Below are 23,487 nucleotides of genomic sequence, written 5' to 3'. Positions count from 1 at the left end.
GCAGTGGATGTGGCATTGGCCTCCATTCTGCTATGGACACACAAGGACAGCATGGAAACCAGCCTGAGGACCCCTCCCTCTTCCCCTGTTGAGCCTCTTCTTTTCCCAGATCCCTGCAAACAGTGGGTGCTCTTGGGGTGCACCATCCCCTTGAGACCTCACAACAACCATGGGATGGGCTCTGTCAATGCCCTGGGTTCAAATTCTAACTCTGCTCCTTGGCAGCTCCAAGGAGACCCTGGACACCGAGCACGTCCCCCAGGCAGGGCTCTGCAGAAGGGGCTCAGGGGACCCCCAGCCCTGACTCCAAGTCAGCAGCAGAGGGGCTTTCCAGCCCCCACCTGACATGCAGAAGAAAAGGGGATGGAAACCAGAATCAGGACCCCGCTGGGCTGTCTTGTTTGCTGCTTGTTTGCCCAGTACCTGGCTCATGGCGGCCACTTACCTGCGGGCAGCTGAGAAGAGACAGGAGAGGGGGCGTTTCAGATTCTTCTGCTTACATCCCAGGTCTCAGACTCTGGTTCCAGGGGCTGCAGGGGAAGGAGGAACTGAGGGATAACCTCCCCCCAACCCTCTAGCTTCCCTAAATGAATTCTGTCAATGAGCCTCTCTCTAGGCATTTGTCATTGCTTTTATGTTCCTTCTGCCTGGCCCAGGCTTGCCTGCCAAGGACACAGAATATGATTGGAGAGGAGGGAGGGCAAGGGGGAGGGGAGAGGAGGAGAAAGGATGAGGAAAGGACCTGGCCCCTGCTCTAGCTAAGCGTCCATAACCTCTTTGGAAGAAGCTTTATAACTTCACAGTTAAGCACATGAGCACTAGAGCCTGGGTTTAAAACCCCACTTAGCTACTTGCTAGCTATGTAACTGGACAATCTACTCACTCTTCTATGCCTCACTTTTCTGATCTGTGAAATGAGGATAATAACAGGCCCGTCTCTCGTAGGGCTGATGTGAGGATTAAAGGATAATATAAGGCTTATAAAGGTAATGAAGTTAGGTGCTCAGAGCAGTTCCTGGCACCTAGTAGGTGTTTGGTAAATGCCAGCTGGTTCTGATCCTGCCCACCCTCAGTTCTCTTCTCTGACACCCCTGCCCAGGCTCTGTTTTCTCCCCCTGCCCTCTCTCCCTCTCTCTCCACACCCTGAGCCCCATCAGCCCAGTCCTGCCTTCCTTTTCTTAATCAAGCTAAGTTGAGACCAGAGCCCACTGCCCTTCCCTGAGAACTCACCACTAGCCTGGAAGTTTACCCTGACATCTACCCTAACTCCCTCCTGCTGCTCTCCTCACCTGCCTCGTGCTGCTCTGGGCTCTGCTTGGTGACTCGGAGCCCTTTGACACTGGCAAAAGCTGGCAGCGCCTCCACAGCTGTACTCTTCATGGAAGCTGGATGCAGCTCGAGGAAGCCAAGAGAGGGTTCTGGGCAGGCGTGCAGTCCCTTCCAGCCCTTACCTCCAAGGAACTTGAACCGGCAGAGCTGAGCCGGTGGGGGGGGGGGCAAGCGGGGGTGAAGCACGTCTGGACTGGATCCCCCAAAGGACGAGGGCTCTATCTGCTCTACTGGCCGCCTTGGGAATCTCACCCTGCCTACCTGCCTCATTATTTCACTGGCCCACAGGACAGAGATGTGCCTGCTGGGGCCCCAGACCCCAGAGAGAGAGAGCTATGAGCAACAGGAGGACCTGGCCCCCACTCTCAGCCGGGGCCAGGCATCACTTATTTCAGCTCCTGTCTCTCTGTCTCTGTCTCTCTCTGAGCATTCTACAGCCTAGAACCCACTCAGAGCAGGAGGAGGCTGGTGGGCTGATAGGACCCAAGGAGGGAGAAGACACTGGGGCTAAGCAAGAATCAGTAAGGGGGGACCAATAAAAAGACTGGCCGGACCACCAGAATCATTCTGCGTTTTCTAGGCGGGGGGTTGAACGGGATGCATTAAGGCTGTCTGATCTAACCTCTGGTGGCTTCTGATGCCTCAGTCTTCTCCACCTTACCTCCTGCCAAGTGTTCCCTGGCTTCTGCTTCTTTGCTTCTACTGACAGACAGCTCAGGGCTGCTGAGCACGCTTTTGGTACTGAGCAGAGGAACAGGAGCCAAGTTCAGAGACTCTGATTAAACTGATAGGAGGTGTCCTTCCTTTGTGCTCTGTCCTCTTCCTCCTTCATTCTCTCTGGACCCCTGTCTCTTGAAGTGTACGTGCCTATCTCTCTACGAACTTAAGGTTTCCTCTGATTCAGCTGAGGAAGTTGCCAGGACCCAAATGATTACAAAGTACCAAACATAGCACCCTGCCCACACTGGCCCACAGTACCCGCTGAGTGTTGTGGTTAACGGGAAGCTGAGACAGCCCTTATTTCCAGTAAATACAGGTGACTGGAGACAGTCCTGCGCCGAGAGGCCATCTAAGACTCTCAAAGCAAAGCTCCTCAAGAGCACGGTAAATCCCAGCCCCAGGTTAGAACGTGCAGCCACCTTTCCGGAGGCAAATGTTGTGCAATTCTGGGCACTCTCACAAAAGCTCCAAACAGGAGCCCTTGAATAATCTGAATACAGGTTCCTCTGCTCCTCCCCAGGCCCCACCAGCCACACCCCAGCTGTACCTTGAGGCATCCAGAGATTGACACCTGAAGGCAGGGGCACCATGACATGGAGATGGGGGGGGGTCCCCCGAATATGATCCCTTAGAGGCAGATCTTGGGGAAAGAGAGTGGGGTTGGGGCTCAGGGAAGCAGAGAGGAATGGAGCATATCAGGGGCCAGCAGAACACTGTCTTCCCCAGGAAGCAGATTCTGCTCCAAAGAATGCCCCCCCCGCCCGCTTTCAAACCGATGCAGTGAATGAGACAGGGTTTACCAGCTTTGCCACGCATGGAACATTGGGCCTGCTTTAATAATCAGAGTACTTTGCAATGAACAAGCTACATCAATTGCTAATCAGCACCAAAGCAAGCTCTTTGAAAAGTTTCTTTCCCACCCTTCAACACTGATTTGTATTTCTGACAATATAAGGAATACCCAGTCATTGTTAAAGATCTGAAAATACAAATGCATATAAAAAGGAAAACACCCCCTCAATGTACCCTATAATTTTACCATCCAGAGATGTTTTGCCAATATTGTGGTATATCTTCCTTAAGTTGTTTTTCTAGACCTTTCCATTCTTTAAAGAGTTTTAGGGAGTTCAGCTGTGGCTCAGCAAATTAAGTACCCAACTAGTATCCATGAGGATGCGGGTTCAATCCCTGGCCTCAATCAGTGGGTTAAGGATGGGTGTTGCTGTGAGCTGTGGTGTAGGTTCCAGACACAGCTCAGATCCTGCTTTGCTGTGGCTGTGGTAGAGACCAGCAGCTATAGCTCCAATTCCACCCCTAGCCTGGGAATCTCCATATGCCACAGGTGCAGTCCTAAAAAAAAAGAAAGAAAGAAAAAAAAAAGTTTCAGGAGTTCCTTGGTGGCTCAGTGGGTTAAGGATCCAGCGTTGTCACTGCCGTGGCATGGTTTCAGTCCCTGGCCTGGGAACTTCCACGTGCCACAGGATCGGCCAAAGAGGAAAAAGAGAGTTTTAATGGCCCCTCCAGCCTTATTCCTCAGAAAAGTCCTTCTCTGGAGCGCGAAGGGCAGCGGTAGTACAGCACTTGCTTTGGGATCCGAGTCCTGACCTGAGGAAGATTTTCCTGAACTTCCAAGCTGGCCTTCTCTGCCATTGCTGTGTCCAGGCATGTGGGACAGGAGCCAAGGAACAGGAAAGTCAGAGAGGTGGCCATCCGACCCTGGCCAGGCCAGGCGCTCAGAAACAGCAGCCAGCTCTCTTCTTCGGCCTCTCGGGGGCCACCTCCACCAGCGAGCTCTTCAGGCGTTCTTCTTGCATCTTGAGTGCCCTGTGTGAAGATGCCCAGCCCTCAGCCTTCTCTCTCACCTCCAAGGGGCAGCAGAAAGGGCCAGCAGGGGCGCCACCGGGGGGCTTCACCCCCTGAGCTCCCTCTCTCCCCACTGCTCTGCCCCTACCCTGCATTCCCCACACAGCGGAAAAATGGGGCCACAGAGACTGTGGCCTTTCTGTCTCTTTTCTGACATTCTCTGCAGCTCTGTGTGCCAGACACAAGGGACTCTGATGATGACAATGAAGCCAGCAAGTCCTTGCCTTGAGTAGTGAGGGAGACAGAGGGGAAGGGGCAGTGGGGACTCGGGAATGGGGAGGCACAGAGAGGGACCTCACACCAGGCACCAGATCTTGCAGGGATTTAGGGCAGGAGGAGCCAGTGTTGGAGCTGAGGCCAAGGGTTCGAAAGCAGAAAACAGAGAAGGGGTTGGGGTGCTTTCTGGGCAGAGGGCAAAGGCTCAGTGTCAAGAGAGAGTCTCGGGTTGGGGAAGCAAAGCCCCTTCATTCATTCATTCACTCATTCATTCACAATGTATTTACTGCATGCCTGGTGCTGTCCTAAATCACACAGCCTAAGGACTGAATGGCCAGAAGGAAGCTTTGGAGGCAGCTGGGATGCAGGGTTCTGCCAGCCAGGAAGCCACATTCAAGAACTTGGTCTTTTATCCTAAGGCAAAGGGATGCCTTTTTCCTGTCCAACGGATCAAGCATGAACAGGTTTGCAGTTTAGCAAGCCCACTCTAGCTGCACCGTCAGACAATGGGCTTAGAGAGCACCTGATCTAAGACCAGCATCTTCCTCCTCACTCATTTCATTCATTTATTGATCACCCAGTATGTGCCAGGCCCCATGGGGGAAGGGGCTGGACAAAATGGACCTGGCCCTGCCCTCCTAGAGCTACAGCCTGGTGAGGCTGCACAAGAAAACGAACCCATGTGTAATTAGGATTTGTCAAGGAGGGCTCTGAAGGACACCAGCGGAGAACCTGACAAGGATGACGGTGGGAGGTGGCGTGGTCAGGGAGGGCACCTCTGGGAGGCTGACGCTAACGGGGTGGGGGGGTAGTGGAGAGATGTCACTGGAGCCTCCACGGGCCCCTGCGAGGTTTTTGGATTTTATTCTAAACGTGGTGGAAATCACCGCAGAGTTGGGAGCAGGAGAGACTCGCTCTTCCGCTGCACTGAGGCTCAGGCAGGGGACGGGAGACTTCTGGGTGATGCTGCTCTTGGGGCTGGTTGAACTGGAGCCAGGGAACTCCATGCAGTGGTCTCTCTCCTTCCCCAGACTTCCGAGCCCCATGCTTTCTTAGCTGCTTCCTCAGGATGGGCCTCCCTGCCACCCCCCAGGAGGGTCAGCTGAAGGCTGCCCAGAGGATTCTGGGTGGGGCGTGGGGGCAGGGTGGCACTCACCGGGCCAGGTTCACCATGGGCTCCAGGATGTTGTGACCCAGGGCAGCACTGCACTCTCCAAAGGAGACCCCCAGCTCCTGTAGCCAGACAGACAGGGGCATGGGTGCCAGGGTGGTGGTGGGGGAGACCATTGAGAGTCCAGGTGGCAGCCCCCACCACCAAAGACCTGGTCATTAGAATCCCTCAACCTCAGTGGGTGAGGCAGCCCATCTTTGTGTGGCCCATGGTATCCCCCTCTGCCCACTGCCCCTCCACCCTGGCTGGCCAAGGGGTCAAAGATGCCCCTCAGAAACCCTCCATAGCCTGTAGTATGACAGTGGGAAGCCTGTGTCCCTACTTGGAGAAATGTCCTTGGGGACATTTTTAAGCTATTAGTTATATATTTTTTAATTTCAATTGGAGGAAATACTGGAAATGTAGCATAAAATGTTAGTACAAAATATAAGCCACTCGTTAGTGTCTGAGCATATATTTCCATTCTGTTTTATAGAACCCTTTTATTGGGGGGGCAAATGTCACTAGATTAAACCATATGAAATTGCTGTTTTGATAGACATCAGTCAAATGTTAGCAATCTCCTATGGCTCAATCTAACCTGTACCCAGAGTTGCAGCACTTTCTCTGACTTCACATTATATTGTATGCATTTCCTCCACACCCTTAAACATTTTCCAGGGAAGGATTCTTCTATCATTAAAGAGTGTCTTTTTGGAGTTCCCGTCGTGGCTCAGTGGTTAAGAAACCCGACTAACATCCATGAGAATGCAAGTTTGATCCCTGGTCTTGCTCAGCAGGTTAAGGATCCCACGTGGCTGTGGTGTAGGCTGGAGGCTACAGCTCCAGTTGGATCTCTAGCCTGTGACCTCCCTATGCCTCGAGTGGCCCTAAAAAGACAATAAAATAAAGTAAATAAATAGTGTCCCTTTTTATCTTTCCTTATGGCCTTTGTTTTAAAGTCTATTTTGTCTGCTATGAGTATTGTGACTCCTGCTTTCTTGCCCCTTCCGCTTGCATGCGATATATTTTTCCATCCCTTCATTTGCAATTTATGTGTGTCCTTTGCCCTAAGACGGGTCTCTTGCAGACAACATATTGTAGGCTCTTTGTTTTTTAGGGGACAGGATTTTTTTTTCTTTTTTTTTTAAGGCCACACCTGCGGCACATGGACATTCCTGGGCTAGGAGTCTCATCAGAACTGCCGCTGCCAGCCTACACCACTGGATCCAAGCCACATCTGCAAATTATGCCACAGCTTGCGGCAACTCTGGATCCTTAACTGAACAAGGCCAGGGATGGAACTCACATGCTCATGGACACTATACTGGGTACTTAACCTGCTGAACCTCAATGGGAACTCCTAGGGGGTAGGATTGTTAATGACAAATGCTAGCCTCTCACATGAAGCTCCATACATCAACCACCAATTGCTGTCAAATGTTGTTCTTATAACTAACATGGTAAAGAACACGCTCACACGAACACATTCGATTATACATTATACGTGTGTATTCATTACGTTATTCTCTTAGGGATTGTTATTTCTGATTCTTTCCTTAGGATAAATTGCTAGAGGAGGAGTGACTATGTCAAAGAGAAGCGCTACTCTTTTTACGAGGAAAAAATTCCCACCAACCAGGAGCCACAGTGATGACCTCACGATTAGGAGAAATGAGAGAAGAAACCAGAAGGAAATATGGAAATACCCAGAGGGAGCCGTGTCATAGGTGGGGCAGGGAGTGATCTTTTTCTCCATCTTTGTTATTCTCCAGGTTTCTGGAATATAGTTACCATTCTATTCACAAATAAATAGTGTCCACTGTCCCCTGTCTGGTGGCAGAAGCTTTTGATGCAATCTTTCCAGGAAAGAATTTGGGTCTTAAAATAGAATAAATTAGAAGGAATGTTATGTTAATTAGAGACCAGAGGTAAAATTAAGATTCGATTGGGAATTTTAAGTGAAGCTTTGAAAACCTTTTTACTCTGAAGATGTTTTTTATGTAGGTCAGGACACTGTGGGGATTTGCGAATTCAACAGCGAGGTTCAATGTCATGTCCACTGTTACAGGCTCATGTTTGGGTCTAAGGCCCAGGTGATTGGGAGGCTGTTGGCCTTTGATTGGCGAGGAGCAGGAACAAGTCCTTCTTGGTGGCCTGGCCAGGGTGACTTATTCACTGCCCTCCAGAAGGTGTCTGCCCAGTCCAGGCTGGGGGTGGGGGCGATGCCCAGGTGCTCACCTGGGCCAGTTGCTGCCCAGCCTCAGTGGACACTTGCCGCTCCTCCTCACAGTCTGTCTTGTTTCCCAAGAGAAGGATGACCACACCATCAGACACTGTTTCCTGCGCACAGAACACGTTCCCTCAGCCACACATGTTGAGTGCCTGCTGTGTGCCAGGTCCTGGGTGGATCTGGCCCCGCCCTCCCGAAAGCTGACAATGTGCCACCTCCCTTCACACACACCCAGCTTTCCATGTCACACCCACTCCCCTCTCTTCCCACCTCTGACACTTGCCCTTCCATCTGGAGTGAACCTGCCTCTTCTCTGCCTACAAATATACCACCCGCTTTTCAAGGCTAACCTCAAAGTCATCTCCTTCAGGAAGCCTTCCTGGATTGCTCTGGCCATGCCCTTCTTTTCCTGCCTGCGCAGAACAGCCCAACATTTGATCACACATACCACATAAATACCACACACAGGCTGCCTTGGCTCATCTCCTAATTGTTTCACAGATAAGAATAATAGCTTCTGTTTACTGAGAGTTTACTATATACCAGGTACCATGCTGAAAGCAGTTATATCAGTTAATCCTCACAACTCCTCTATGAAAAAAGCTGGGAAGTTGAAGTTCAGAGACTTTAAGTCAGTTGTCCAAGGTCTCAGAGTTGGTACAGGGTAGCTGGGATTCCAACCTAGGGCTTGTCAAAACCCAGAGCCCAGGTCCCCTCCTATATAACGTTATCCTACTTCTTTTGCATCTCTTCAACTGTAAGGAGAATACAATGTGTCTTACTTCATACCCCTCCGGTGTGCTAGTATATCCTGCAGATCCCAGTACATAGGTACTCTTTTCCCTGAGTACCCAAGGGAAAGAACAAGAGGTGTGTGGACAGAGGAATTATCACCCAGTGTGGCACTAGAACTGCATCATCCCCCGATGTTAAGAAGACATTGCAGAGCTTCTGTATATAGGAAAGAAATGGTCACAGGATAAAGGAAAGAGTTTTGGAGGCTGTACTCTGTCATTGTAGTGTCTTTGTATTGCAGTGCTCCCAGCCTGTCCAGCCACATGCCCTCAGTAGATTATGTCACCCCTATGTCTGTTGTGTCATTTGAAATGCTGGGAGAAAGGGGAATGGGGCAGAACACAAGTTCCCTCTTTCTTTCTTACTTATTCCTTTTTTCTTTTTCTTTTGGCTGTGCTTACGACATGCAGAAGTTCCCGGGCCACAGATCAAGCCTGTATCACAGCAGTACCCAGAGCCACAGCAGTGACAACACTGGATCCACAAGTTCCCCCTTGACTCCAAAACCTGAGGTCCACCCCCGCAGCCGTGAGCTCACCTGGAGGCAGTCCAACCAGTAGCGTATGTGCATGAAGCTCTCCTGGGAGGTGACGTCGTACATGAGCACCACCCCGTCGGCCTTGCGGAGCAGCTGCTGTGTCACGCTGTGGTACCTGCCCAGGGAGTCTGAGTGAGGCCACGCCCAGCAGCCTGACCCCTGGCTCCGCCTCTCGAGGTCTCAGCCACTCCCGCTGCCCCTAATTGCTTCCTCAAGAAGAGTGTGCCTTTATCTTCCTTCTTGCGCTTGCTGTCGAATGGGTAACAGTTCTCATGGCTCGGATTTCAGAAGGTACTAAAGCGCACCCAGTGAAAAGTCTCTCCCTGCTGACCCTATCCTTATTCCGCAGCCCCCCAGCTCAGAGGCAGCCAGTTACCCACTTCTTCAATATTTTCCCAGAGGTATTTTATATAGACCCATAAATGTATATGTGCATACACACATAAATATATACACCCGTACACACACTATTTAAACAAATACCACATAAAACACTGTATTCATTAATATTCAGTATTCTTAGCCCCCCCCCTCTTTTTAGGGCCACATCTGCAGCATATGAAAGTTCCCAGGCTAGGGATCAAATAGGAGCTCTAGCTGCCGGCCTACACCACAGCCATAGCAACACTGGATCCAAGCTGCATCTGTGATCTCCACCACAGCTCACACCAACACCAGATCCTTAGCCCACTGAGTGAGGCCAGGGAGCAAACCCACGTCCTCATGGATACTAGTTGAGTTCTTAACCCGCTGAGCCACACAGGAACTCCAGTATTCAGTATTCCGTACTCTGTTTTATCCAGTGAATAAAATGTCTTGGAGATATTTCCCTATTGGTCCATAAAGAGGGTCCTTGGTGTTTTTTGTGGCTTTATAATCTACTATTGGATAGAGAGACCCTAATTTATGGAACTGGTCTAGTGCTGATGGTGTTTAGGTCATTTTCAATGTTTCATAATATAAACAATGTTGCTAGGAAGTTTTGGTCCCTTTGATATTATAGTCACATATGAGTTTATCAGTAGAATGAATTTCCAGAAGTAGAACTACTGGGTCACAGAAGACACGCCTTTTCAGTTTTGATCACTGCTGCTTAACAAGAAAGTAGAAGGTCAGTGTTTTCTGAAGGACGGGTGATTGAGTAGCTGTCCCCTGAGGGCCATGTTGGGACAGCCCTCAAAGGTGCCCTCCCAGGCCAAGGTGGCCTCTGGGTCTGCTGTCCTGTCTCTCCCCACTGGGACCGAACTCATCTCTCTGGCCCTGACGTCCTGAATCCTCAGGGGTGGCCACCATGCCTGCATCTGGCAGCCTCTTCTCCCTCGATGGCCTCCTCAAAGGCAGGGCTGCCTGCTACCCCTCTGCACCCCAGGCTCAGCCCAGGTTCCTGACGCCACAAATGTACACAGTTACCTCTCCTGGCCGGCTGTGTCCCAGAGCTGCAGTGCAAAGCGCTTGTTATCCACGAGCAGGGTTTTGACCCGAAAATCCACTCCTAGATCACAGAGAGGAGGGTCAAGCCTACTTTTGTGTTACCACCCAGGACTCCCCAACTTAACCACCTAAACTATTAGGAATATAATGTTTTCTGTTTTCCAAGGAATCTGCTATTTTACATGAGCAGTTCCAGGGAGAGGGCAACGCTGAGCAGAGAAGGGAGCAAACTTCTGGGGTGGAGGCATGTGCTTTGGAGGCAGGTGGCCCCAGGTATGAACTATGGGACCCAGGCAGGCCAAGAAGTAACCAGGTCTTCAGCTCTCTGTTTTCCTAATCTGTAAAATGGGGGTAAATATGGAAAAGCCTTGCAAAAATGCACCATCAGCTATAACTCTGTCGACTCTGGACTGTTCCTCCACCAGCCCTATTCTCATATGCAGGCAGGTGAGAGAGGGAGGTGGGAAGGGAGGAGGGGGCTGCTGAGTGGGGAAATATTCAGACCCAGAAGGTCAGATTCTTCCCCAGTGATAGTTAAGCCAAACAGTCACCAGGGGGCACCAAGCTGCAGATGGGCTGGCACAGATCTGGATTACACACCTGGACCTCAGGTCCTCCCAGCTGGCTAGCAGAGCATGCAGGCTTGTCCTGTCTTTTTACAATTAGGCAACCTGTGTTCTTCTCAAATTTTGTGGAACCTTCTTACCACATAATAATGGGGGAGATTCAATTACAGGAGGGGCTGTGCCTTGCAGGTGGTCATAACCAGTAGCTTAGGTGATTAATGATGGGGGCCTTTCCAACCCTACAACCCTGCTCAGCATCAGGCCAGGCTTCCTGTGCGTCTCCCCCATTTCCCAGGACACTGCATTTTTACTTGTCTCCCCAGGTGAAGATTCTCAGGCAGAGAAAAGCTTGAGAACTTGTCCTGGAGGGCCTCTCTTACGTAATGTTTGAGAACTTTATCCACTGGTCTAGCACTGGTCCCCAGTCACCATGCACCCTGACAGACACAAAGACATGGGTCACTCCATCTTTGCCCCTGAGCTCTTTCCTGTGGCTCTATCCAATGTTTAAGTGGCCACATACCTGATATTTTTAGAGAGAGGAGGCTTTGTGCCTTTGGACATTTTATTTGCAAGAGCCACTGAATTAGACATTATCAAATATATACTTATAATAATAACATAAAAATAACTACTACTAATTATTATATTGTTTTAGGGCCACACCCGGTGCATATGGAGGTTCCCAGGCTAGGGGTTGAGTCGGAGTACAGCTGCCAGTCTACACCACAGCCATAGCAATGCCAGATCCGAGCACCATCTGCAACCTACACCACAGCTCATAGCAATGCCAGATCCTTAACCTACTGAGTGAGGCCAGGGATCGAACCCGCCACCTCATGGTTCCTAGTTGGATTCGTTTCTGCTGAGCCACAACGGGAACTCTTAACTATTACTAATTGAGCACTTAATACATGCCGGATATTATTCTAAGACCTTGATATGTATTAATGGAACATGGTTCCTAGTTGGATTCGTTTTCCCTGAGCCATGACAGGAACTCTTAACTACTACTAATAGACTGCTTAATACATGCCAGATATTATTCTAAGAACTTTATATGTATTAATGGAACTAATCCTTACAACCACTCTGGGAGGTCTTCACTATTGTTTACCTCATTATGCTCAGAGGGGTTAAATCATCTGCCCAAGTTCAAACCACTAGTAAGTGGCCCAGCTGGGATTTGAACTCAGGCCCCTGCGTTCCTAACTTAATTCACTCTACAAATACATCCTGCATAAAATAGTCAACTTGGCCAAGGCGACTTCCTGCCAGAGCCTGGTTAACTGGCCTGGGGCCAGCCCTGAGCAAATTCAAGCAGCAGGGACCCTGCAGCGGCCTGCCCAGGGGCCATGTGGGTGGAGACCTGCATGTTTTCACCATCAGCCAGTGTTGGTACCTAAATTGCAGGGTGCTTTGTTGAGGCAGCACATTATAAGCTAATCAGATCAATGCAGAAAAAGCAAATTACCTGTAATTAGAGATGATTAGTAAAATAGCCAGATTATGCCCATATAAAATAATGTCTAATGCAGGGCCCGTGGCCAGGGCAGAAGCTACAGCTTCCTCAGGGACAGTAGGCTCTGGGCCTGCTCCAGCCTGTCCGCAGGTCCCCAGGGATTCCCCTCCCCCGCTGCCCTCCCAGGTGGCTCTTACCCACAGTCGCTGTCAGCCCAGTGGCGAAGGAGTTCTGGTGCAGCAGGTGCAGGAAGGATGTTTTGCCCACGTTCGAGTCTCCCAGGAAGATGACATGGAAGATGTAATCAGGGTTGGCCAAAGGCTCACTGGCTGTGCGGTCCCCCGGGGATGGAGTTGGCCCAGGGCCTCTGGGGTCCGTTTCCAGATCTTCAGGTGTGTTCTCTGCCCGTGGCTCCCTGGACTGAGCGGGACCTTGTTCTTCTTCTGCATGAGCGGTTGCAGGTTGGGGCCTGGGTGGGACTTCCAGCTCGGCCCTGGTGGGGAGGGTGTGCGTGGGCTCCTGGCGCCCTGCTCCATCGCCAGGCTGCGTCCCCACAGGAGGAGAGGCCCCCGAGGGAGATGGTTTTCCAGGAGTTGGGGCTTCCACTTCCGCCTGAGCCTGTGCTCTGTCACGTGGGACGGGAGCAGGCAGGAGATCCTGCTGAGGGGGCTCTGAATCCGCAGTTTTCAGGACATGAGGCTCAAGGGACATCCCTGACTTGAGCTTCTGCCCTGCCTCCTCCACTGCTTTCCTTTCCTCAGCCCCAGGCTCCGCTTTCAGACTCTGGTGGGGGAGGGCAGGTAGCCCTTCTGGCCCAAGGACGTGGCCATGAGCTTCTTGTAAACCCCCAGGATGACCCCCCTGTGCATCTGGGCTCAGCTTGTCCTGCTCTGACCCCTCTGTGGGAGCTGGACCCCCCAGCTCCTGGCCCCAGGAGGGCTCAGCCAGCCCTGCTGTGAGGGTTCCAACTTCTGGAAACCCCAGGCCTGGCTCAGAGCCAGTGGCTGGTGGTTCCAGGGCGAGGGCCTCCCTCTGCCCTGGCAGCTTGTCTGGGACAGGCCCAGACCCGGGGCCCTCATGGTCTGTGTCTGGGGTCTGGAACTGTTCTCTGGGCCCAGCTGGGGCCTGCAGAGATGGAGAGGTCACATGAGGAGGGGACTCATCTCCCAAAGGAACGAGCACTTTAAGCGCAGCTGCCACCAGGCCCCCTGACTCCCCAGCCAGGGCCCCTGGGAGACCCCAGCGGAAGTGGACCCCGGGGCCAGGCCCTGGCTCCTCCTGAGGGGCCAGGCTGGGGGCCTCTCCAGGCTGCTCTGAGCTGATGCCCAACCCATCTGTGTCCACTCCTTTCTCCTCCTTGATCCCGGAAGTCACCCCAGGGGGGCTCTTTGGAACCCCATTTGAATCTGAAGATGGCTCCTGACCAAAGAGAAAAGCATGTGGCTCCGAGACAGAGATTGGCCTGACCACTCGGGGTGTCTGGGGGCCCGAGAGGGCTCTTGGGGTTGGGGGTGGGCTCCAGGAGAGCTGCAGGGCTTTGTATGGGGTGCTGCCAAAGCTGTCCAGGAGCTGGTGCCAGTCATCGTTGTCCCCAAACAGTCCAGGCAGGGGAGTCTCCTCAGAGGAGACTGCCTGAGAGTCTGGAGCCTTCTCCTCACCTGCTCTGGGGACTCTAGAAAGGGCATGGGAAGCTAAGGTCAGGGGAGGGGCAGGTGGCGGTCACGCCAGTCCTGCCTACATCCCTTACCATCTGGTGTGCGCCTCACAGCTAGGCCTCCCTCCCATGTCTTCCCTCAGGCCATCTGTCCTTCTCAGGGGGCAGCACGCCTGGCTCCTCCCCCTCATCCAATCCCACTCATCCTTCAAGGCCTGCATGAAACTCCACCACCTCCAGGAAGTCTTCCATACCATTCCGGCCCATCCCACTTCTCTGACCTGTAACAAGTACAGTGAGTGCCTCTGCCAAGGATCCAGCACTGCGCTAGCCCTTGTGTGTGTGTGTGTGTGTGTGTGTGTGTGTGGTGTGTGTGTGTGTGTGTGTGTGAATCCCAGTTGTGTGACTCATCTGTGACATGTGCCTGGGCACATGACTTTGCCCTCTCTGCTTCCTGGTTTGAGAAAAGCACATGACAGTCCCAGCCTGGCAGGCTATGGGGGCACTGAAGGAGGGAGTGTGTTCTGGGTGTTTTGGATACTGACCAGAGCCTCAGAGAACTAACTCAGAGCCCCTCCTCTCTCCCAGGAAGCCCCTGGTCTCCAGCCCAGCCCAGGGAGGGGGCAGCTACTTGCCTGGGTTCCTCCTCCATCTGCCAGGACACGCGCCCCCTGGCAGCATTCAGGTGCCCCCTGGTCACCTGCAGCTGCCCCCGCACCTCCTCTAGCCGCCCAGCCAGGTCCCGCTCGGCCTCCCGCAGCTGCTGGTTCTCGGAGCTGGCCTCCTGATGTGTGCTGTTCAGGCGGTGGAGCTGGGCCTCCAGCTGCAGGAGGTGGAAGGGGACGGGGACAGAAGCCCAGTTGCCCCCCAGGGGAGCAAACAGCCTCTCCAGACTATTGTGGGGCTCCACTCCAGACTCCTAGAAACCCAGCTTAAAACATGAGCGGGGTGCTGTTAACCTTCATTGGCCTAATTAGCTCCATTACCTCCTACCCAGGAGAGACACCGAATGGTTGGGATGGGGAAGAGAGAGGAAACCACGGAAGAAACACAAGGGCCTAAGGTGTAAATGGAACCACTCCCTCTTCCACTCAAAGCTCTGCAGTGACTGCTGTCTCTGAGCCCCATCTGGTCGGCAAGGAGCACCTGATCCAACAACAGGTCACATGACTGGGAGATGGAGGGTTGCTTGACCACACCAATGGATGGCAAAGGCCTCACAATAGCCTCCAGGGCCCTGCAGCCTCCCCCACCCCACCCCTGTTACATGTCTGACCTCGCCTCCCATTGCCTCCCTCCCCAGTCTGCTCCAGCCCACAGGTCTCCTTTCTGGTCCTTGAACCTTCGCAGTGCACCATGCCCACCTCAGGGCCTTTGCATGTACTGTTCCCTCTGCCCCCACTGCTCTTCCCCCAGATACCACATGGCCACCCCTCATCTCCTTCAGGTCTTTCCTCCAAAGTCATCACCTTAGTGAGGCCTTTCTTGCCTCCCCTACCAAAACTCTTCTGTCCCCTGCCCTGCTTTGCTTTATTCTCCTTAGCATTCACTATCTAACATGTTCTGGATCTTACAGGCTTATTTGGTCTATCATCTCTCTCCCCGACTGGACAGTATCTCCACGGGCAGGAATTCTTTGTGTCTATCATGTTCCTCAGAACCGAGAGTGGTGCCTGGCACATTGTGGGTGTGCCCTCAATAGCTGTTGGGTGAAGGTATGCATAGCCCTGGGGGAGAGGCTTCACGTCCACAGGGGACAGGACAAAATGGTCCCATGTGGAAAGTCCAGCCTCCTTCCCTGGCAGAAAGGGCCTTCCTCAGGTGCCAAGGAGCCGCTGCCACAGAGCCACCTGGGAAATCAACCCGTGTCAGGAGGGTGAGACCAGGTGGCAGGAATTGCCAAGGCAATGGTGGTGGGGGGGGCCTGGGAACCTGGTCCAATGCTGAAGGGATGCTGGTTGTCCTGGTTACAGCAGAGGGTGATTTTACTCAAGTCTGGTTTGGAAGTTAAGGAAGGAAGCAACAGTCAGGATCTCAGACCCAAAGGCTTAGGCACAAGGCCAACTGGAAGCAACTAGAGCTTACGGGACCTGGGGAGTCAGGGCAGCAGGTATTCTGACCAGGAAGCTAGGTCAGGTTCAGAGACAGTAACAACTGTGATCGATAAAACACCTACGGTGCCAGGCTCCATCTTAGGCCCTCAAATATAGTCTCTCCATCACCTATTTAATCACGTATCTAATAATCTTGCCTTCTAAGGCAACAATTTTTTAAATTTATTTTTATTTATTTTATTTTACTTGATTTTTTAGGGCCATACCTGCAGCATATGGAAGTGCCCAGGCTAGGGGTTGAAATGGAGCTGCAGCTGCTGGCCTACGCCACAGCCACAGCAACGTGGGGTCTGAACCACAACTGTGACCTACACCACAGCTCGAGGCAACACCGGATCTTTAACCTAGGGAGGCCAGGGATCGAACCCACATCCTCATGGATGCTAGTCAGGTTCTCAACCCACTGAGCCACAACAAGAACCCCTAAAGCAAGAGTTCTGAGCTCCTTTTCTCTGATGAGGAAACCAAGGCTCAGAGAGGTTAAAAATCTTCCCATAGTCACTCAGCTGACAATGGAACTGAGTTGAACACCACCCTGTCACCAAGCTTCTCCAGCATTGAGACTGTGTTTGCCCAGTGCTTTGCTGTTCAAAGTGCTTTCCAATTTATTACCTCATTTGATACAACAAGCCAGGGAGATGTAGGAGATGCGGCTATTCCCATTTTACAGATGGAGAAACTGAGGTCAAGACAAGCAAAGTTATTTCCTCAGATTGCATGGTTTATAGTTGAAATGGTAGGAATTTGAACTTGGACCTCTGACCTGTGTCCCAGTGCTTCCCTGCATTACTTGGCCTCATCTCAGCAAAGGGCTTGAGGCATCTCTTTCTGAAGGGGCTACTCTGACATGGGAGCCCAAGCAGCCCACTGAGTCCTCAGGAGATGTGTATCAGCGTCTGAGAAGCCTCAGAAATTGGGCTCTCGGGGAAGCCCTGCCACTCACCTCCTTCTGGCCCTCGGTCAGCCGCTGCACCTCACGCTCCTTGGCCTCCAGGACCTCCTGCATCTGGGAGCTGAGGGCCAGGTCCCGGGAGTGGCTCTGGGGAGCGGAGAGATCTCAGCCCCATGCTGCTGAGTCTCAGGCCCTGCTGGGTGGGACCAGCCCTTCTGGGCCCTTCACCTCCACCCAGGCCTAGGTTGCAGGGTCCAGGATCTCCCAGCCAGGAGGGGCCTCAGAGGGACAACTTCCCTGGCTCAGGCAGCAAGGAGTCTGAGGCCCAGAGAGCAGAAGTGGCTCTGGGGGACATGTGAGACCTGGCAGTGCCCCGGCTCATCACTCTCCCCACCCCCACCTCTCTGAGGAACCCCAGCTCTGCCCCACACTGGCCAGTCGGGGCTCCCTGCCCCGCCCCCACCCCCACCCTAGCAGAGGAATTGGGCTAGGGGAGGGGAGGGGCACCTCAGCCTGCAGCTGCTGCTTCTCCCACTGGATCTGCTGCTCCATCTCCTCATAGAGCTGCTGAACCTCTCGTTGGTGGTCAGAGTCCCTCCTGGAAGGGGTGGGAGGCGGGGCCAGGCAGCCTGTCAGCACCTGGGGAACCCACTGCTGGCAGGGGTGGGCTGGCCTGCCTTGGGGGTCTATCCTACTGCTCACCTCACTCCGCCAGTGGCCACTGGCCCCTGTCACCCTGACAACAGTCACAATAACAGCTGTCTGTGAGTTCCCCTCATGGCTCAGCGGTAATGAGCTCAGACTAATGTCCACAAGGATGTGGGTTCAATCCCTGGCCCTGCTCAGTGGATTAAAGATCCGGTGTTGCCCTGAGCTGCAGAGTAGGTCAAAGATGCAGCTCAGATCCAGCATTGCTGTGGCTGTGGCCGGCAGCTGCAGCTCTGAATTGACCCCTAGCCTGGGAACTTCCATATGCCTCAGGTGTGGCCCTAAAAAGAAAAAAAAGCACAGCTGTCTGACATGTATGCCCTTGATGTTGATCCTCTGATCCTACCACACTGACTTCTGTACCCATCATTAAGATGCTGGCAGCCAGGCCCAACTCACTTCCTCAGGGTCAGCTCTAGGACCTCCTTGTCAGCCTGGGTCTCCTGCAGGCGGCTGGTCATCTTGGCCAGAAAGCCCTCCAGGTTGTCTGCCAGCTGAGGCTCCTCCTGCCGCAGCTTCCGCCACAGCTGCCAGATCTCCTGCCTGGGAGGGGAACATAGCCAAGCTCAGACAGGAATAGGATCAGGAGGCAGGGGGAACCCCACTTTTTGGTTCTAATGGCAACACTCTGATAGCCTTGGGCTCCTGGGCCGCAAAGATCTGTCTACACTCTACAGTGGGAAATTCAAATGCCACCTCCTCCAGGAAACTTTCCCAGTTGTGCCCTTTCCCTTCACGAACCCTCACCACACTTTGTCTCTCTCTTGTTTGGGTGGAGGTGGTGGTGGTGGGGCGGGGGGTGGCGGCGGGGGAGGCGGACACTTGGGAATCTGATGGCCCAGGGCTCCCATCCGCCTCCTCTCTTCTCCCAACTCTGTAGCTCTGTGACCTTTAGCAAGTCCCATGACCCCTCTGGGCTTATTTGAAAAATGGCTGCTGGAGAAGGAGACACCCAGTGAAAGCACTGGCTTGGGGCCTGGCACATGGATGGCGTTCGATGAATGCAGCTTTCACACGGATTTAATTAAGTCATGGAGACAGATGCCCGAGGGCTGAGCCCAGGCCAAGCTGCCAAGTGGGTAAGTCACTCCCACCACACCCGCCCCGCCAGCCTGCACCCCAAGTCCCACCCTACCTGCCCCACAAACACCTGCCCCGCCCGGCCAGAGCCTGTCCTCACAGAACCCTGACGGGCAGGCAAATCTGGGAGAACTTGAGCTGATGAGATCTTTGCTGGTTCTAACACACCCAGTGGGATCTGGGGTGTGTGAAGGGGGCCTTTTTAGGCAGGGCCTCCCCTTCTCTAAGCATGAGTGAACCCCAAGAACCCAGAGCCTGATGTAGTTTGAAGGAGATGCCCTCCTGTCACCAAGCCTGCCCAAACCAGAGCATCACCATGCCTGAAATCACCCCATCAGGGGACCCTCTTTTGGGGGTTAAGAAAGGCATCCTTAGGGAGCTTTGTATTCTTAAGAATGAGTCCCCAAGGACACGGAGAAAGGGGGAGGGAGGGGGATGGACTGGGAGTTTGGGGTTTTTAGATGCAAACTGTTATATTTAGACTGGATAAGCAATGAGGTCCTGCTGTACAGCACAGGGAGCCATATCCAGTCTCTTGGGATAGAACGTGATGGAAGGTAATACAAGAAAGGGAGTGCATATATAAGTATGACTGGGTCACTTTGCTGTACAGCAGAAATGGACACAACACTTTAAATCAACTATATTTAATAAAAAAAAATTAGGAGTTCCTATTGTGGCTCAGCGGGTTAGGAACCCAACTAGTATCCATGAGGATGTGGGTTCAATCCCTGGCCTCACTCAGTTGGTTAGGGATCTGGTGTTGCCGTGAGCGTCAGTGTAGGCTGGCAGCTGCAGCTCTGATTCAACTCCTAGCCTGGGAACCTCTGTGTGCCATTTTTTTTTTTAAATAAAAAAATTCAGAAAGAAGAATGTGAGTCCTCTTAGGGAGCTGATCCCTCAACTCGCTAATCCTTCTGAGGGAAGATCATGTAGGGCAGGACAGGAGGGAGGGGCTGGAGTGGGATGCACTGGTGGGTAGGCTTTCTCCACACATGGCTTTCTTTCCTCCCACAACTGGAGTTTCCTAGTGGCCTAGCAGTTAAGGATCCAGCATTGTCATGGCTGTGGCTCGGATCACTGCTATGGTGCAGGTTCCGTCCCAGGTCACGGAACTTCCACATGCTTCAGGTGCAGCCAAAAACAAAAACATAAACAAAAAACAAAAAAACCTCACAACAGCTCTTTTTTTTTTTTTCTTTTCTTTTTTCTTTCTAGGGCCGCACCTGTGGCATATGGAGGGTCCCAGGCTTGGGGTCCAATCGGAACTATAGCTGGCGGCCTACACCAAAGCCACAGCAATGCTGGATCTGAGCCACATCTATGACCTACACCATAGCTGCAGAAACCCTGGATCTTTAACCCATTGACTGAGGCCAGGGATTGAACCCACATTCTCATGGATACTAGTCAGGTTCTTAACCCACTGAGCCTCAGTGGGAACTCCCTACAGCAGCTCTTATGAAACATAGGTCAGAAGTTAGGCTACTTTCCTCTAGTGACACAGCTAACAAGTGGCAGAAGTGGCCAAACCAGGATTTGCGCCCAGCTCTACAAGGCAGCTCCCGTGCCAGCCCTGTGTCCAGGCGCGTCCTACCCCCATGGACTGGCAGTGCCTCCTCCCACACACGCCATGCTGGTCTTACTCAGGAAGTAAATGGCTGGCTCCCAGCTGCTCCATGAAGGCAATGAAGGCCTCCTTCTCCTCTGCGTCAGCCTCCTGCAGTGCCGGGAAACTGGTGGCTACAGAGCCTCGCTTAGAGGGCAGTGGCCTCCTTCTGTGCAGCCTGTGCATGCTTGGGCTGGAGTCAAAGATGCTCTCTGTGGGGTGGGGGGCACACAGGGGAGGAGAGTGAAGCTGGGCTCAGTCCCCTGACCTCCTACTCTTGTCTTGCTCCAGCCCTTGAGGAAATGGTTCTGTCTGTGTCAGTTACATTTACACTGAGCCATGGTCATACACCCTTCACGTCAACCTTGGGAGTCTCCATTTTACAGATGAACATCTGAGGCCCAGGGAGGCCAAAGGACTTGCTGGAAGTCACACAGCAGCTCCATGGTGACCAACACATTGTTTTCGCTCAGTCAAGGGATATTTATTGAGCATCTACTATGTGCTAGGTACAAAATTAGCCAAAATCCCTGTTCTGGTGGAGCTGACATTCTACAAATGCTGAAAAGAACACATTTTTTTAGGAGTTTCCAGCCTGGCACAGTGGGTTAAGGGTCTCATGTTGCCACAGCTGCAGCTTAGGTTGAAACTAGGGCTCGGAACTAATTCTGGCCTGGGAACTACATATGCTTTGGTGTGGCCAAAAAAGAAAAAAGAAAAAAGAAAAAAAAAAACACACACACATTTTTTTAAAAAGTAAACTTTCCAAGGGAGCTAAAGGAATAAACAGATTAACATCTATTGAGAGACTGAAAAGTGTCTACTTTCGAGGGAATAGTCAGGAGGGTCTTGAGGAAGTGACATTGAAACTGAGGTGGGAATAAGAAGGAGCAAGCCACGTGGGTTTCTAGGGAAGCGTAGTCCAGGCAGAAAGAATAGCACATGCAAAAGCCCTAAGGAAGGAGCCAGATTGGTGTGGGGTGAGCCCACGAGGTTGGCAGGGTCTGGGTGGTGCTGACCTGTGGGTCCTGGGAAGGGGTTTGAATTTTGTTCCATCAATCTTGGGAAGCCCCTGGTATATGGGCACGGTTGGGTACAGACGTGACGATGGCCTCTTGAGTTTGCATGGACGGTGGTCCTTCTGCCCCATTCCCACACCTTGACTCCAGACCCTCATCCCCCACTCCCAGCTTCTCAACCTCCAGACCCAGAGCAACCACCTCCCAGGAGGGCCCCCATCTATAAATGCAGAATCCTGGCCTCCCTTTCTGTCATCCCCCAAACTCTTGGAGACTCAGCAGACCTGAGAACTCCAGGAGGCTTTGCGGACCTGAAAGGCTGAATGGTGCTTTTTAGAGTCTCTGCAACGACACCACACCTTCAATTCCTGGGCCCTTCCCCCATCTGGCTCAGAGGCAGTTGTATGAGTCTCTGGCCTTGGTCTCTTGAGGTCCTTTGGGGCCTCTCTTGAGTGGTGGGTGTTGGAGCAGCCCTGACCAGTCGGGGCTGAAGACCTGGGAAGCCCCCACCATTAATATCATCCTCTTCTGCTCCCTGGGCCTCAATTTCCTTTAACCAAAGCCAGAATGTGAGCTTCCTCAGGCAGAAACAAGGCCTGATATCTCCAGATCAGGAGGTGCTCAACCTCTGGCTCAAGGAGAAGACATTCGCTGCAGAGAGGACAAGGGAGGCATCAGAAAGCAAGCCTGGAGGCCTCTCCCTCTGCTCAGGGGAGCCCCTAGCCCATGAACTGCTCTCGCTGGTGGAAAGAAAGTGAGCCAGTCTCCTGGGTTGGAGTCTTAAGGTCCAGCTCTGCCTCAAACCAACTGCCTTCCCACCCAAGCTTAGTGCTTCATCTCCACAGTAATTTGTATTATTATTCACGCCCAGAACTGATCTCAGCGGGGTGGGGGTTTTGCGGGGGTCCTGCAGTTGGCAGTGTGTCACTGTGGCCTCTCCCCAGAGGCCCTCCCAAGACCAAGACACATACTGAGTCCAGAGCTGAATTCTTCGAGGGAGAGGCGTCCTTTCCGTTCCACATCCACCCAGTCAAAGATCATCTCCGGCTCCTCCTCACTGCCCAGGAAGCTGAACTTGGCCACCTGCGAAGAAGAGGTAAGCTGGCCACCGTTCCCATTGGGGAAGGCTCTGGGCCACCTTCAAAAAAGGAGTGGTGGCAGTTCCTATTGTGGCTCAGCAGAAACGAATCTGACTAGCATCCATGAGGATGAGGGTTTAATCCCTGGCCTCACTCGGTGGCTTAAGGATCTGGCGTTGCTGTGAGCTGTGGTGTAGGTCGTAGATGCAGCTCGTATCTGGTGTTGCTGTGGCTGAGGCGTAGGCGAGCAGCTACAGCATCGATTTGATCCCCAGCCCGGGAACCTCCATATGCCACGGGTACATCCCTAAAAAGAAAAAAAGGATGTTTTTATTTTTAGCCCCTCTCACTTCCCCTCTCTCCAGTTTTGGGGTCCTCTCCCAACCTGACCTCAAGGCCCAACCCTCAAGGCTCCTGGACCCCATTCTAGACAGCCCTCTCAGCAGAGCCTCGAACACCTCCACACTTTGCCCTTGCTCTTTCCAGCACCAAAACTTATCTGTCCTGAATCTCAGCCCTTTAGGACCCAAATAAAAGACAGTAGCCATTGCTCCCCAGATGTGCTAATCAGTATTCAAATATTACCTGGAACTTGAAAATAAGTCCCAAAGGTGGTATGGAGTCCACCCAAGGATCTTCTAGATTCTAGGAACATACACAGATTTATCTCGTGGGACTGATTAAAGGTCCTAGACCAACAGAAGTCACGTGTTAACATGTAGGTTTCTGTCCGGGAGAGATGTAAATATAACTTTTGTCTGATGGAACGGATAACCCCAAAGATGTATGGCCTGTTGTACATTAACCAGCTTTTTTCTTTTTTTCTTTTTCTTTTCAGGGTGGCACCGATAGCATATGGAGGTACCCAGGCTAGGGGTCAAATCGGAGCTGTAGCTGCCAACCACAGCCACAGCAACACCAGATCCGAGCTGCATCTGTGACCTACGCCGAGGTTTGCAGCAACACCACATCCTTAACCCACTGACGAAGCCAGGGATCGACCCCATATCCTCATGAGTACTAGTCAGA

The 23,487-nt window shown here is 52.5% G+C and overlaps 2 protein-coding genes across 3 annotated transcripts in view; one reads left to right on the top strand and one right to left on the bottom strand.

Annotated features, from left to right (window-relative positions):
* Positions 1-8,846, top strand: part of CPNE5 (copine 5) — a 113,508-nt gene extending 104,662 nt beyond the window's left edge. Inside the window, exons 22-23 of one of the 2 annotated variants that reach the window (XR_002345691.1) lie at positions 6,842-7,008; positions 8,717-8,846. Coding sequence is in view for 1 of the 2 variants with exons in the window: in XM_013977863.2 (XP_013833317.1) it covers positions 6,842-6,865 (24 nt within the window). In the remaining variant the exon portion in view is untranslated. Of the gene's footprint in view, positions 1-6,841; positions 7,513-8,716 lie in introns of those variants that run through there. The other variant, XM_013977863.2, reaches the window with a different exon arrangement.
* The window catches only part of RAB44 (RAB44, member RAS oncogene family), a 29,677-nt gene continuing 9,488 nt past the window's right edge, over positions 3,299-23,487 (bottom strand). Inside the window, exons 3-14 of the mRNA XM_005665935.3 lie at positions 22,351-22,462; positions 20,398-20,572; positions 18,071-18,214; positions 17,471-17,561; positions 17,015-17,110; positions 14,593-14,780; positions 12,501-13,975; positions 10,255-10,336; positions 8,845-8,959; positions 7,520-7,621; positions 5,285-5,361; positions 3,299-3,873 (exon numbers count right to left, since the gene is read on the bottom strand). Coding sequence (XP_005665992.2) covers positions 3,783-3,873; positions 5,285-5,361; positions 7,520-7,621; positions 8,845-8,959; positions 10,255-10,336; positions 12,501-13,975; positions 14,593-14,780; positions 17,015-17,110; positions 17,471-17,561; positions 18,071-18,214; positions 20,398-20,572; positions 22,351-22,462 — 2,748 coding nt within the window. The 3' untranslated portion in view covers positions 3,299-3,782. The remainder of the gene's footprint in view (positions 3,874-5,284; positions 5,362-7,519; positions 7,622-8,844; positions 8,960-10,254; positions 10,337-12,500; positions 13,976-14,592; positions 14,781-17,014; positions 17,111-17,470; positions 17,562-18,070; positions 18,215-20,397; positions 20,573-22,350; positions 22,463-23,487) is intronic.

Source organism: Sus scrofa, chromosome 7, assembly GCF_000003025.6.
Source record: "Sus scrofa isolate TJ Tabasco breed Duroc chromosome 7, Sscrofa11.1, whole genome shotgun sequence".
NCBI lineage: Eukaryota > Metazoa > Chordata > Mammalia > Artiodactyla > Suidae > Sus > Sus scrofa.
Note: the sequence above shows the minus strand (reverse complement) of the source record. Positions and strands in the feature narration are given on the sequence as shown.